Source organism: Dermochelys coriacea, chromosome 1 (genome assembly GCF_009764565.3).
Source record: "Dermochelys coriacea isolate rDerCor1 chromosome 1, rDerCor1.pri.v4, whole genome shotgun sequence".
NCBI lineage: Eukaryota > Metazoa > Chordata > Testudines > Dermochelyidae > Dermochelys > Dermochelys coriacea.
Window position 1 is genome coordinate 280,989,613 of NC_050068.2, and position 16,134 is coordinate 281,005,746.

The window sequence follows — 16,134 nt, forward strand, 5'->3', positions numbered from 1 at the left end:
TTTATTGCCCTTGGCCGGTGGAAAGTAATGGGAGCACATTTAGAGTGCCTAGGTTTTCTTCGTAGTTAGCCTTTATATTTACAGAGCAGGCAGCTGTTAAGTTTCAGATTTTGGTGACTTGTCTACTTGTATCAGAGCAAAGCCAGACTGTGACTGTGCTCATAAACGTTAGGGAGCAACATCTTTTTTATTTTAATTCAAAAGAGTTAAAACACTGAGACATCAACAGGAAATAAAACATTTTTATTGAATATGTATGTATGCTATTTTAATGACAACTCAACTGGGGGATTTACTACACAAAGTGAAACAAAATATAAACCACCTCATCAAAAATGAAGGTAAAATACAGCTAAAGTTGTCAGCTCGTGGGTCACGAGCAATATGGCAGGATAAAACACCCCAAACATTTTTACAAGATACAGAGAAAACCCACATGTAGAAACACTCAAGCAGGCAGTAAATATACACAAAGGCAACTAGGATCTTTCTACAGCATCAGGTTCTAATACTTTACACAGCTTTGTCAGAAAGGTACATGTGGCTTCTTTGAGGATGAAAATGTCATCTTGGTCATATAGCAGGTTCGGTCTCTGAGAGTCATAGTACATTACAAACCAATTCTCTGGTGACATTCAGTCTGGCAGTATAGGAAGAGAATGCATTAAGAATACCTTAACACACTGAATCGGTTCTGGCAGTTTGAACCTGCAAATTTGAACATGCAAATTTCTTGAATGAACAACTTAAAGCTGGATACCATGACGCTGAATACCTGTTCTTTGCTGCAACTCTGTCAACCTAGTTCCTTTCTCTGGTGGGATTCGGTCCTTTAAAAAATATTCCAGCTTGACACTTCCAGTATTCACATACGTTATCTCAGAATATGCCTCAGTTGTACCTTTTCCATGTTTCACGTCAAAAGAAACAACTCTAAAAATGATTGGTGTTGCTATTCCTATATTTTGGAGTGGGGAGAGACTAAAGCGGTTTGATTTATATCCATTTTGTGCTTCCCAATTTAATGAGAGTTGGGTTGGTTTTCTACACATGGGCTGAATTCTGTAGGGCTACACCTTATCCCTCAGAAGTAAAATCTGGAGGGGGTTGGGGAATTTATTTTTCAGTATGGACTCCATTGCTCACATCCCTGTTTAGTTTAATATAATTTCAGGCTGTAGCTTTATTTATTTATTTTTTTAAGTCACATCTCCAAAAGGTGTATTTGTGCCACCTGTATCTTTTGGTGTTTAGTGGTACTGAAAAGAACTAAGTCTTCAAAGCATTATAAATATATTCACAGTCCTTAAAATAAAGAGTCTCAAAGGATGAGATGTGAGATAAAATGTAATGCCCAAAATGACAGGATGAAATGCTATAATCTGAGATCATATGCTGTTTAGCCATGAGATGAAACTGTCTACAAATGGGGGGCGGGGCGGTGGAATGTGGAATATTGCACAGTGCTGGACAAAATGCTGTGTGGTCGTCCCAATCTATATAACATCCTTGTCCTACATAGCGCGTCAGTTCTAAATTGGTCCATAGTAACTAGAACTGCTTGTGCTATGCACTCCTTCTGCAGTGCAGTAGAAGGGAATGGCAGTATTATTACAAGATCACTACGGAATAAATTGATTGCTATCCACTGAGAAAACTACATTTCTAAGCACACACGGCAGTCACAGTGGTACACAGAGCAGTCTTTCAAGACTCTTATGGAATGACTAATAGCTTTATAATAGTGCCATTTACTACATAATAACATTGAAAACATTTAAAAACTCCTCCTGAAACGAGCATCTAGTATACATAAGAGGTTGCTTCAGTTTTCTTGAACTTGTTTGTTTTGTTTCACTTGTTTTTAAAGGACAAATTAAAACTTAAGTATAAATAGTATATAAAAAAGGTCACTAGCTGTTCTCTTTTGGCTTACTTTGAAGTGCATTCAGAACTATGGCTAATTTTTGTCTTCTTTTGATGGGATTACAATACTGTCTGTTCACCATGAAACTTGTATAATAAACATACATGGCTGTGCTTAAAAATATTCAGCATCCCTTCTAATCTGTTAGTATAATAAAATATTTTGTTACAAAGTCTAATGTGCAAACTCATTAGAATCCTAGAATGTGAAATCGCAACTGGAATTCACAGGATGTTAATTTTGTATAAAGATGATAATGGAGAGCTACTTTTTTTTTCATGGTTCTATGCAGCATTTCATTACTGCTGAAATTCCCCTCACCCCCCATACAATCTCCCCCATGTTGTTGTTATGTGAGATTATCTCCCATGGAACTGCTTCCTCAATTGTCAGTGTAAAGCCATGATTTCAGTTTTTTAAATATATACAGAAAAAATGATATATTGGCTACGCTTCCTTGAGGTCAGCCATGGAGCTGCTCAGATCATGCTAAGTTGCCTGTGAAAAAGAAGTCTACAAAATTGGATTCACCCCTCCAAGGTGTACTGCGTAGGCATATCTTGTTATTTTAAATGGTTCACTTGAAAGCTCAGATTTAAGTTGTCCTTTAATATGTCAGTGTAACATTACTAGTGCCTTACAAGTTGGAATTTTTGCTGGAATGCAGACGATACAATAGTTACCCTATAATATATTATCAGCTCTCCTATATCTCAGTCAATTTACATAATTTAAAATAGAACATCTTATTAAAAACATCTAGATATACACAGATTAGGAAACGTTTACAACATACAAATACACAAACTAGAAATAAATTCTCAGCATACTGGTATATACACCTGTGTGATACAATAAATAATTTCTGTCATGCTCTATCTACACATCATATTGCTTAAAAGAAGAGTAGATCTGGGGGGCAGTGGTGAAATGAAAGGCCTTTAGAGGGCTCTCTACATTAAAAGTTGTGCAAATTAAAACAGGATTTTAAGTACCACTCATCTGTGTTAGGGACGCATGGCTGGAAATGAAAGGACCCATATTACTGAGGTATTTACAGATACTGGCTAAAGAGCACTATGTGAGCAAATGCAGAAAGGCTTCTTTTTCTTCTTTGTTTTTTGTTTACTTCTTGACTGCAAGCATGGCGTCTACCTCTTCCTCAACCTGTAAGGTGTGCCACTGTGCAATGGGTCGCCTTGGGTTGGCCAGCATGTCTGACCAGTGTCGTAGCTCTGCACCAGTGCTGTTGTAGCCCACAAAGACTTTCCCGATAGCATCATTCTTGCCAATCTTGTCATAGTCCAAAACAGTCACAACAACTTGCACTTTCTAAAAGGAGATAAGAAAGAGCAATGAGCAAGACCTGCAGGTAAATAGAGGACAGAACTGGAATTCAGAGTTTGTGGGTGAGAAGGGGGAGGATGGATAGCACAATAAGTAGGAGCAGATTTCGAATGATATGAGAATTCGAAGTCTGAAATAACAGGTTACAAACTCCTATGAAAGAAATCAAGATCAAAACAGCCATATCAATTGATTGGTATGCTCATTATATGGAAGAGATCCTTTCTTATGGCTAAGGAATGCACAGTGCAGCTCAAGAGGTGGCATATACCAGATGTTCCTTGTGCTCTCCAGATCTTGGACACACAGCCAGTGTGTAGGGGGGTCTTCCACCCTGCCACACCAAGAGGGCTGCACCTTCCATCTGGGTCTAGATTAATTTATATCAACATAAGATGATGTAGCTCCTGTTTCTACATGTTTGAAGATATGGACTTTAGAAAGATTCTAAAAGAAAGCAGTAGTTGACTGAAAGGGCCCATGTGAGTAGGGATCAGATGTGTGTGAAGTAAAATACGATAGCCAGGTATATGGGCATACCTTTTGTTATTTTTTTTTGGCCCACTATGAGATATATCTTCAAAACCACATGCAAATTTTTTATTATCTTAATTAGCTCTGACAGGAAACATGACTGCAAAAGTACAACCCTCCAGAGAAGGAACCCACGCACAGAGACAAAACGCAGCTGTTTATTCTCTTCTTTTTATTCAGGCTTCTGATGTGAAATCCCAGCAAACAGAATTACATAGGAGTCAGAGTGCTATTGTTTTTTGCAGGCAGCAACAGAGCATGTGAAGTGACTACGGTACACTTTATCTACCTCTGGAATGGGCTTTTGCACCCACCTTGGAAGTCAATAATAATGCTACCTCACTCTTATATAGTGCACTTCATCAGTAAACCTTAAAGTGCATTACAAAGGATGTAAGCATCATTACCCTCATTCTACAGATGGGCCAGTCATTTCCTCCTCTCTGTGCCTCAGTTTTTCCAAAGTTGGTCAGTGGCTGAGCCGGGAATAGGAGCCAGGTCACCAAAGCAGGACAACAAACAGCATGTTCCAAGAAAGCTACTGTAGGTGCGTCCTGAGCCAAAGTCCCTCCCACAGCTTTCTTCTAATCAAATTTCTTATTCAAACGGGCTCTGAAGCAATTTTTTTTTTAAAAAGCTTAACTTGTGTTTTTTGTGAAAAGATGATTAGACTGGCATAGGCTTGTAGGGTTAATTTGAGATGTGAGTCTAAAGGTATTGACACTGGTGTAACTTATATCCTCCCCACTGTGTAAGTTATACCCAGAAACTCAGAAGATCAGATTCAGAAGTGTAATTTACAACTTCTTAGACTTGCCTATTTGTTAGTTACATTTCGTGTTCCAGGCCTCTTTTTTAGCCCTCCAGCATGTTAGTTACAGCAATGTACACTCAGGAGACCAAATTCAGAGTTGTTACATAAGGGTGTAAATTACATTTAGGTGCATGAGAGTCTAAGGCAAGTCAGGCTAATGTAATCTACATGCTGAGGAGGTTGGAAGGAGATTGGATATTATACCGTCTTATGTATTGCCTGCCATATGGCCCAGTCTAAGTGAATCTCAGGTGTCTATGTTGTGCATTAGTAAGTGCGTGTGTGCTCATTTGGTCCTTACTATATGTCTGAATAGCACAAACATAACTTATTCCCCTAGTGAAACTGGGGGTTTTCTGAGATGAAACAGCCTCAGGCTGATTTGACTTAACTGTATACACTTTCCCTTCGAGACTTTCACTTTAAAAGATGAATCTATGACAGTTTTCCTGACTCTGCTTCATGCTATTATAAATATACACAGCTCCTGGATTCATGCCAGACTGGGATTTGTTTCTCCAGGTAGGTTTTATGAATTGCGGGAAAACGTAATTTACACAGAAAAATATTTTTGGTGCCAAGGGGTCATTCACCCTTTTATTCTAAAAAGGCCGGATCCTGCAGTCCTTACTTGCAGTAGTAGTTCCACTACTATTAATGGGATTACTCCTGTGAGTAAAGGCTACAAGGGCTGAGTCATAATGACTCTTTGTAGCCCCTTCCATGAGAGAGTGCACAAATCAATGAGCCAGAGGAGGATATGACAGCTCCAGGCATGTAAGTATTTACATAATCATTTATGATAAAAGTGCACATCAAACTCAGACTCTCTTCCTCAAGACCATTCATGATAAAATGCAATATCTTTCATGTTCTATTTCTAGAAGCCAGAATGATGTCTTACAACATAATGTTGCTTGCAGTGTATTTGCTTTTATTGTCAATGATAGCCCCAAATGGACATTTATGTATTAGATGCAGGATACGATCATTGCCCTAAAGTGTATTGGCTTTAGCTTAGTGTAAGACTGTTTAAAATTCTTATTATGGTAAAAAATAAAATGTCTGATGTTACCGGGAACCATTAGCCTAATGACTTGCAGAATGTTTTTTTTTATTGTCATACCTGCCAAGGATGGACACGGTACAAACAGTGGTGTGGCCTTGAGGGGGTGGGAATGGAGGGCTCAGAGGACTGATCATGAAATGAGTTTCATCTTCTGGTCACTGGTTCAAATCTTCACGGCTTAATTAGTGACTGAAAATCATTGCCATCTGGTCGCTGATTGGTGGCCTATTTGAAATGTAGGTTTCTGTGCAAATGTCTGTGGATATTGCTATAAAAGACCACTAACAGCAATAAGCACATGTATTAGCAACCTCAGCAGAGTGACCAGAGATTGAAAGGGCATGGAGACTGAACTATTCATTCACACTCAGAGGTTAATAGCTGAACACTGGCAGAGCAGAATGGGGTAGCTGCCTATTTTGTGCTTGTCCTGTGTAGGATTTCACACTCCAATGGGGTCAACTCAGCACCTTTTAAGATAGCAGTTCACTAAAGTCTTGTTTTTAAAACTCAGTGCTCCAGGATCACCTCTCTCTTTTGCACAGTTCTGTGCGTATGCATAGCTGCAGACTGTTCACAAATATACAAATCTGAACTTATGATGTTGTTGAAAGACGTTATTCTTATCCTGTTTTACGTTTCACATTGCTGCTGCTAACGAGCTGTTTCTACTAGTTTTGACAACTCTGCTTTGCCTCTATGATCCCTCTCTTCTCTTTGCTCTCTAATGATCATGGACCTGGTATAACCATTATTCCATTACCTGACATGTTAGTGGAAGTTTACCTAAATGAATGTTATACGTGAAGAACCAAAGGTCACAGAAACATTTACAGTATTCATTTAAATAATGTTTAAATACATTTTTTTTATAAATGAGGCTAATTAAATAATGAATATGATATGGGGAAAATGGCCGAAACTCATTTAACTCCTATCTCTCGAATTTTTGTCAGTGTATTTCTTCTCTTATCACTATCTTCCTGTTTGGTTTTTCTTTTGGATATCCATTGCTTCTAATCATAAAATATCAGTTATCCATTTTTCACTGATGAATCAACACTTCATAAGTTCTGTGAATGTTATCATTTCCCTCTTAAAGAAGTCACACTCATCTAACGTAGAGCGGGGCTGGCACATAGGTGCTAATGAAGGCATGCACACTTCAGAATTAACAAGGTCCCTGTTAAATATTTATAAGAGCTGAGAAATGGAATTCAGAGGAAGGGGAAAGCAGGGTTTGACATTACCTGGATTTGCTCGAAGGGTACCTCAAAGCTGAACGATTCATTGTAGTAGGGGTTCAGAGTGTTCTTTTTAATTGTTGTCTTTTTCTTCTTCAGTCTCTTACCATTCTGCATCAGATGGATTTTCACATAGGGATCTGAATAATTACAATGAAAAAGCATAGTTAAGAAATGATAATCAAGTTAATGTGTATTGCAGAGATAGTTAACAGGTGGACGGCGGGCCAAATCCAGACCGCCAGATGCTTTTGAATGGACCCTGAAATCTTTTTATTTACTTATCTTTATTATTTATTTATTATTTTCTCTGGAGTCTGGACCTTGATTATTCCTTGACCAAGCAATTTGGACCTTGACAAAAAATAAGTGACTACCGCATATAGAGAATAATCCCTGAAATGACTATTAGGTGAAAAATTAAACATGTTCATAGCAAACAATGCTCATTTAAACAAAGTCTATATTTACATCGGATGAAATCTGATCAAGTGCTATATCTGGCATTTGAATACAAACTGTACTAAATAAGGTACATACCAGTTCTTGTTATATTCACTTATACACAAGTCCAAGAAGGAGGTAAATCCCAACCTCACTCTGCTCTGTGGTATATTACTCCTCTCTCTCATAGCAGCATAATCTCTTTAGTTCAAGGACTGTTACATGTTTGTACAGGGTCTCTAGCACAATAGGACCCCTTTCACTGAAATTGGCATCTAGCACTACTAGAACACAGCGAATAATGATCTGGGAAGACAGTCCCAGCCACTCTAACTCTGCATCGTAGTTCTATCGCAATCTCCCCGCATGTGCTGGTCTTCTTGCTCCGCCGATCTCCCATGTGCACTGGGTTTGATTGTCTGTGGAAGCAGCTAGATTACATAGTGGTAGGGGACTACTGCCCTTTTTACAGACACAGACATATATAACTAAGTGTTGTTACTCTCTGCTGAATTCTCATTGTTCATGAGTTTGTATGAGTACTGTACGAACAGATTTATCACCTAATCACAGATTCCTTGCACGAGCTCAACTCCCAGGGAAGTGACTGCTTTGAAAGGATATCTTGGTGGCTAGAACGTCAATGGGAATTGTGCCTGCTTAGGACATGTGCAACTGAGTGCTTAGTAGATCCTTTTCCTCTTTCAGAGAATGGACTTACTGGACCCAGTTCTCCTCTCATGCCAGTGTAAATCAGGAGTAACTTCACTAAGTCACATGTTTTCCACCCATCCACAATTAAAGCACGGAGTGGTAGAGAGAATCAGGCTCACTGTAATGTCTTGTACGTTACTGCAGCCATGACTTGACTAACAATCTTTGTGGCTTTAGATAGCAATTCTGCAATGTAAGCCACAAGGAAGCCTCTCCTAGGGCAAAGCAACAGGATCTGTTTCAAATGCCTGCTAGTTGGAAGTCACTCTTGGCATATCTTGCATGAAGGTTCTTATTAAATTATTTCTACCAAAGAAAGCATTGCTCCCTTCTATGAAAGCAGGAAGAGGGAGGGAAACCAGTGAACACTTGTTGTTAAATTTCCTTATCTTTACTATGAGTACACAATCTTTCAGGACTGTCCAATGGAATCAGTGCCTGAAGAATCTGGGAATAATTGCATCCTCCTACAATAAGGAAGTATTGTGTGAAAAGCTTTAAAACTCTCCTGGCTGTTTCTCAATAGAAGAGTTGTTGCCCCTGTAGCCTCAACACTGGGTTTAGCACCTGCGCTTTTAGGGATTTGATGGTGTAAAGCAGCTGGTTCTCTGCTCTCTAAAAGAAGTGGTCTAGATTGTCGGTTTTGCTAAGGCTCCATGTTGAGTGTAAAGCTAGTTTGAAATAAAAGACCATTTCAGCATCCGTACTGGTTGGAAAACAGTGGGAAAGAAGATTAGGGTGTGTGAAGAAAATCACAGAAGCAAAGGACTAGTTTCATAGAGACTTAGGAGCCTAAATGCCACTAACTGCTGGCCTATAGAGTCACTTTTTCTCACTCTCTCTCTCTCTCTGGCCCAATATGTACTTAATTATTTGCATGTAGTGGCTTGGTTTGAAAAAGAAAGATAGAGAGAGGCCTCACCCCAGAATATCCCAGTGCTCAGGGCACTCTCATGAGAGGTGGGAGAGCCAAGTCAAATTTCTTTTTCACATCATGAAGAGGAGTAATTTGAACACGGATCTCCCTCCGCCTCTAACCACTAGGATAAAGATTATAAGGGGGCAGGAGGGAGGTCCAAAGCAGCAGCTGCCACCACCACAGCAGCAGCAGTACCAATGTTGTGTCTTTCAAAAACCTTAAGTGCCTAACTCCAGGAGAGGGTTAATGGCTGTAAATCTGGGCAGAGGCAGGATCTTCCCTCCAGCCTAGATTTAGGCACCTAAATCACTCAGAGGGCTGGGCTTAGGCCACACACCTCTCCTCAGCATTCCCTAGCATTAGCAGCTTTCTGCTCAGCTTGCTGGCCTCTGTGAATCTCATTCTTATGCTCCTAACTCTCCCCAGACATGGTACAGGGAGCCTAAGTGCCTAACTTAGGGTTATGGATTCCACTAGGCAGCAAGCCACCTAAAAGGTGAAGTGGCCCATTAATACCTCTGTAGTCATAGGACAAAGGGAGGTTTAGTGAGTTATACATTGTTATGGTTTATTACAACAAACTGTAACCCACTAATGCCTTTTTTTGTCCTTGGATTACAGAGATGTTAACCAGTTCACCTTCACTGGTCTCTTAGAATACGTGCTAACTATTTATGCTAAACAATCTGTTCCACCTTGTATTTAGTTGTGACACTCTGAAGTCTGGTCTACATGACAGACATATATCGGTATAAGTACATTGCTCCAGGGTGTGAAAATCCACACTCCTGAGCGATGTAGTTATACCAACCTAACCCCCAGTGTAGACCAGGCCTATGCTGGCAGGAGAGCTTCTCCTGCCAACATAGCTACCACCTCTCAAGGAGGTGGATTAACGATGTTGATGGGAAAGCTCTCTCCAGTCGGCATAGAGCATCTTCATTAAAGAGCTACAGTGGTGCAGCTGTGCTGATGCAGTGTTTTAAGTAAAAAGAAAAGGAGTACTTGTGGCACCTTAGAGACTAATAAATTTATTAGAGCATAAGCTTTCGTGAGCTACAGCTCACTTCATCGGATGCATTTGGTGGAAAAAACAGAGGGGAGATTGATATACACACACAGAGAACATGAAACAATGGGTTTATCATACATACTGTAAGAGAGTGATCACTTAAGATAAGCCATCACCAGCAGCGGGGGGGGGGGGGGAAAGGAGGAAAACCTTTCATGGTGACAAGCAAGGTAGGCTATTTCCAGCAGTTAACAAGAATATCTGAGGAACAGTGGGGGGTGGGGTGCGGTGGGGTGGGGGGGGAAAAATAACATGGGGAAATAGTTTTACTTTGTGTAATGACTCATCCATTCCCAGTCTCTATTCAAGCCTAAGTTAATTGTATCCAGTTTGCAAATTAATTCCAATTCAGCAGTCTCTCGTTGGAGTTTGTTTTTGAAGCTTTTTTGTTGAAGGATAGCCACTCTTAGGTCTGTAATCGAGTGACCAGAGAGATTAAAGTGTTCTCCAACTGGTTTTTGAATGTTATAATTCTTGACGTCTGATTTGTGTCCATTCATTCTTTTACGTAGAGACTGTCCAGTTTGGCCAATGTACATGGCAGAGGGGCCTTGCTGGCACATGATGGCATATATCACATTGGTAGATGCGCAGGTGAATGAGCCTCTGATAGTGTGGCTGACGTGATTAGGCCCTATGATGGTGTCCCCTGAATAGATATGTGGACAGAGTTGGCAATGGGCTTTGTTGCAAGGATAGGTTCCTGGGTTGGTGGTTCTGTTGTGTGGTGTGTGGTTCCTGAACCTCAGCCTGGACCAGTCCACACAAGAGATCCACTTCCTGGACACTACGGTGCTAATAAGCGATGGTCACATAAACACCACCCTATATCGGAAAACTACTGACCGCTATTCCTACCTACATGCCTCTAGCTTTCATCCAGATTATACCACACGATCCATTGTCTACAGCCAAGCTCTACGATATAACCGCATTTGCTCCAACCCCTCAGACAGAGACAAACACCTACAAGATCTCTATCATGCATTCCTACAACTACAATACCCACCTGCTGAAGTGAAGAAACAGATTGACAGAGCCAGAAGAGTACCCAGAAGTCACCTACTACAGGATAGGCCCAACAAAGAAAATAACAGAACGCCACTAGCCATCACCTTCAGCCCCCACTAAAACCTCTGCAACGCATCATCAAGGATCTACAACCTATCCTGAAGGATGACCCATCACTCTCACAGATCTTGGGAGACAGGCCAGTCCTTGCTTACAGACAGCCCCCCAATCTGAAGCAAATACTCACCAGCAACCACACACCACACAACAGAACCACCAACCCAGGAACCTATCCTTGCAACAAAGCCCGTTGCCAACTCTGTCCACATATCTATTCAGGGGACAACATCATAGGGCCTAATCACGTCAGCCACACTATGTAAAAGAATGAAAAGTACACAAAGTAAAATTATTTCCCCATGTTATTTCTCCCCTCCACCCCACCCCACCCCACCCCACCCCCCACTGTTCCTCAGATATTCTTGTTAACTGCTGGAAATAGCCTACCTTGCTTGTCACCATGAAAGGTTTTCCTCCTCCCCCCCCCCCACTGCTGGTGATGGCTTATCTTAAGTGATCACTCTCCTTACAGTGTGTATGATAAACCCATTGTTTCATGTTCTCTGTGTGTGTATATCAATCTCCCCTCTGTTTTTTCCACCAAATGCATCCGATGAAGTGAGCTGTAGCTCACAAAAGCTTATGTTCTAATAAATTTGTTAGTCTCTAAGGTGCCACAAGTACTCCTTTTCTTTTTGCGAATACAGACTAACACGGCTGCTACTCTGAAACCAGTGTTTTAAGTGTAGACATGCCCCGAGTACCTTTCCTAGACCTGAAGTAGAGTTCTGTTTAGCTTGAAAGCTTGTCTCTCGTACCACCAGAAGTTGGCCCAATGAAAGATATAACATCACCCAACTTGTCTCTCTAATACCTTGGGACCAACACGATTACAACAACACTGCATATAACCTGAAGTAGCCATTCACCTTAGAAGGCTACAAACTGCTACAGAGAAGCATGGTGTTAGAACTTAAATTAATAATAAAATGTCAACCAGTAAGGCATACATAATAATATAAGAAAGGCTATACTGGGTCAGACCAAAGGTCCATCTAGCCCAGTATCCTGTCTTCCGACTGTGGTTGGTGCCAGGTGCCCCAGAGGGAATGAACAAAACAGGTAATCATCAAGTGATCCATGCCCTGTCACCCAATCCCAGCTTCTGGAAAACAGAGGCTAGGGACACCATCCCTGCCCATCCTGGCTAATACCCATTGAAGGTTATTACTTTGTTGTTTCCCCCGCTTATTCTAGGGAAAAAAAGAAAACAAAAAGCCTTACTTCATTACATAATTCAACAAATTTTACAACTACTAGCAAAGAAAGATTGTATCACACATTTATAATTAAAAATATTTCCTTTAGATTGTGAGATCATCCCTCTAGAGCAAAGCATGACAAAGAATATGTAAGGATTTAAAGAAAAGGATTTTTCAATTAAAAAAATAAAATAAAGATATCCATTCTAAAAAAGAATCTCTCTTCCACAAACTAAGAGAAGGTGAACTGCCTGAAGCAAACCATTGCAAGAACACAGGATAACAGAGTAAAAATAATGATGATAGACTGTTCTTTATCTGAAAAGTCACAGAAAAATACTGCAAGTGATTTTCAGTGATAAAGTTTAGTGAAAAGAAAAAGAGTACTTGTGGCAGTACTTTCTTTTTTCTTTTTGCGAATACAGACTAACACGGCTGCTACTCTGAAACCTGTCAAAGTTTAGTGAAGACATCTATACTTTCTAGTTTTACCAAAGGCTTAATTCTGCCAGCATTCCTCATGTTGAGTATACCTTATATGTGAATAGTCTAACTGAGTAAGGTGATACTCAACATGACTATGGGTGATAGACCTGAGCACAATGGACAAGAACCAAAAGTTATACAGCCTGAATGTACCCACAACTCACAAGGCAGAGTGAACTACTTTGAATCAAATTGAGATAGAGGCCCAGATTACCTCCACATTGAGGCGATCCTCTGTTGTGGATCTCCCCTGGTCCATGTGAAAGAGGAAGGACTGTATGTGTGGAACTCCACAGGTACTCCTCTGATAGGGCTCCCTGGGGGATAGGACTGGCCATGCTCCCCTGCTAACTTCATATTAAGATGACTGTGAGATTAAATACTAGTTGCTTCTACTTCAGTTGCTGTCTCATTAACATTCTATTCACACATGCAAAAAAGCTGTAAAAATCTTCACTCAAATTGTGCATCTTGGGTTTTACAAAAATATCTCAAGGGAGGCTAACAAGGCAGCTTTTAAAGCATTGGGGTGCCAACCTGACATCCTCTGCTTTGTAGCAGTTTACCTTAAAAATATCAGGATGTTATTTAAAGGAAACTAAAAGATCTGTGCTTCCTCTGAAATGGAAGTTTCATAGATTCATAGATACTAAGGTCAGAAGGGACCATTCTGATCATCTAGTCCGACCTCCTGCACAGCGCAGGCCACAGAATCTCACCCACCCACTCCTATGAAAAACCTCACCCATGTCTGAGCTATTGAAGTCCTTAAATCATGGTTCAAAGACTTCAAGGAGCAGAGAAGCCTCCCTCAAGTCAACCATGCCCCATGCTACAGAGGAAGGCGAAAAACCTCCAGGGCCTCTCCAATCTGCCCTGGAGGAAAATTCCTTCCCGACCCCAAATATGGCAATCAGCTAAACCCTGAGCATATGGGCAAGATTCACCAGCCAGATACCCAGGAAAGAATTTTCTATAGTAACTCAGATCCCATCCATCTAATATCCCATCTCAGCGGATTTGGCCTATTTACTCTGAATATTTAAAGATCAATTACTTACCAAAATCCCATTATCCCATCATACCATCTCCTCCATAAACTTATCGAGTAGAATCTTAAAACCAGATAGATCTTTTGCCCCCACTGCTTCCCTTGGAAGGTTATTCCAAAACTTCACTCCTCTGATGGTTAAAAACCTTCGTCTGATTTCAAGTCTAAACTTCCTGGTGGCCAGTTTAAACCCATTTGTTCTTGTGTCCACATTGGTGCTGAGCTGAAATAATTCCTCTCCCTCTCCTGTATTTATCCCTCTGATATATTTATAGAGAGCAATCATATCTCCCCTCAACCTTCTTTTAGTTAGGCTAAACAAGCCAAGCTCCTTAAGTCTCCTTTCATAAGACAAGTTTTCCATTCCTCGGATCATCCTAGTAGCCCTTCTCTGTACCTGCTCCAGTTTGAATTCATCCTTTTTAAACATGGGAGACCAGAAATGCACACAGTATTCTAGGTGAGGTCTCACTAGTGCCTTGTATAACGGTACTAAAACCTCCTTATCCCTACTGGAAATGCCTCTCCTGATGCATCCCAAAACCGCATTAGCTTTTTTCACAGCCATATCACATTGGCAGCTCATAGTCATCCTATGATCAACCAATACTCCAAGGTCCTTCTCCTCTTCCGTTACTTCTAATTGATGCGTCCCCAACTTATAACTAAAATTCTTGTTATTAATCCCTAAATGCATAACCTTACACTTCTCACTATTAAATTTCATCCTATTACTATTACTCCAGTTGAAGTAGTCTCAACTACATGGTAAACGCACTGTTATTGATTTTAGAGACAGTGCTGCTAAAATACCAGAATCATTCCAACTAATACCCAGATCACCACCACTTTGTGGACTGGGTGTATTTAATTTGTTAGATAAGAAAAAACAGTGATGTATGTGATGTTCAAGCAAAAATAATGTGTATCACAGAAAACAGCACATATCCGTCAATCACCTGTGTTGGCAACATCTAAAATTCAAGGTCAAAATAGAGTCTGTAGAGTGCAACAAAATGGAAATAAAAATATTCTGACAAATAAAATATGGAGCTGGAGAGCCTTTGTTTGCGGATTTTAAGATGAAAATCAAGTTGTAGGTGATTAGTCTTAAATGAAAAATCAGTATTATTTTCCTTCAGAAAGAACAGAATTTATAGAACACATGAATTTCCAAATCTCCCCACTATATTTTCCACTGAATGCATCCAATGAAGTAAGCTGTAGCTCACGAAATCTTATGCTCAAATAAATTTGTTAGTCTCTAAGGTGCCACAAGTCCTTTTCTTTTTATAAAAATAGTGCTGATCTTTGATAAACATTTGTCAGGCCTCTGTTCTGTGGTAATCTAATCAAAGTATGAAAAGCTAGCAGATAGAAAGTTGACAAATTTGGAAAATGCTGTAGGTGAAAACACTGGAAACTGATTACAAGAGTGACTACTTTCCTAAGAGTCAGATTTCAGAGTAGCAGCCGTGTTAGTCTGTATTCGCAAAAAGAAAAGGAATACTTGTGGCACCTTAGAGACTAACAAATTTATTTGAGCATAAGCTTTCGTGAGCTACAGCTCACTTCATCGGATGCATTTGGTGGAAAATACAGAGGGGAGATTGATATACACACACAGAGAACATAAAACAATGGGTTTATCATACACACTGTAAGGAGAGTGATCACTTAAGATAAGCCATCACTAGCAGCGGGGTGGGGGGGAAGGAGGAAAACCTTTCATGGTGACAAGCAAGGTAGGCTATTTCCAGCAGTTAACAAGAATATCTGAAAAAAGAAAAGGAGTACTTGTGGCACCTTAGAGACTAACAAATTTATTAGAGCATAAGCTTTCGTGAGCTACAGCTCACTTCATCGGATGCATCCGATGAAGTGAGCTGTAGCTCACGAAAGCTTATGCTCTAATAAATTTGTTAGTCTCTAAGGTGCCACAAGTACTCCTTTTCTTTTTGCGAATACAGACTAACACGGCTGCTACTCTGAAACCTAAGAATATCTGAGGAACAGTGGGGGGGGCAGGGTGGAGGGGAGAAATAACATGGGGAAATAGTTTTACTTTGTGTAATGACTCATCCATTCCTAGGAGTGTGTATGATTGTTTAAAAAATAAATAAATCTGCACAGCCCTGAGTGGAGATCAGAAAAAAAAACACCTCCCCAACCCCTCAAAT

At 40.3% G+C, this 16,134-nt stretch overlaps 1 protein-coding gene across 7 annotated transcripts in view; it reads right to left on the minus strand.

The window, feature by feature from the left end:
* Positions 1–224: 224 nt before the first annotated feature.
* The window catches only part of SYT1 (synaptotagmin 1), a 531,232-nt gene continuing 515,322 nt past the window's right edge, over positions 225–16,134 (minus strand). For all 7 annotated transcript variants that reach the window (XM_038386677.1, XM_038386681.2, XM_038386675.1 and 4 more), the window contains 2 exons: positions 6,942–7,075; positions 225–3,259 (listed from right to left, as the gene is read on the minus strand). In XM_038386677.1, coding sequence (XP_038242605.1) covers positions 3,053–3,259; positions 6,942–7,075 — 341 coding nt within the window. In that variant the 3' untranslated portion in view covers positions 225–3,052. The remainder of the gene's footprint in view (positions 3,260–6,941; positions 7,076–16,134) is intronic.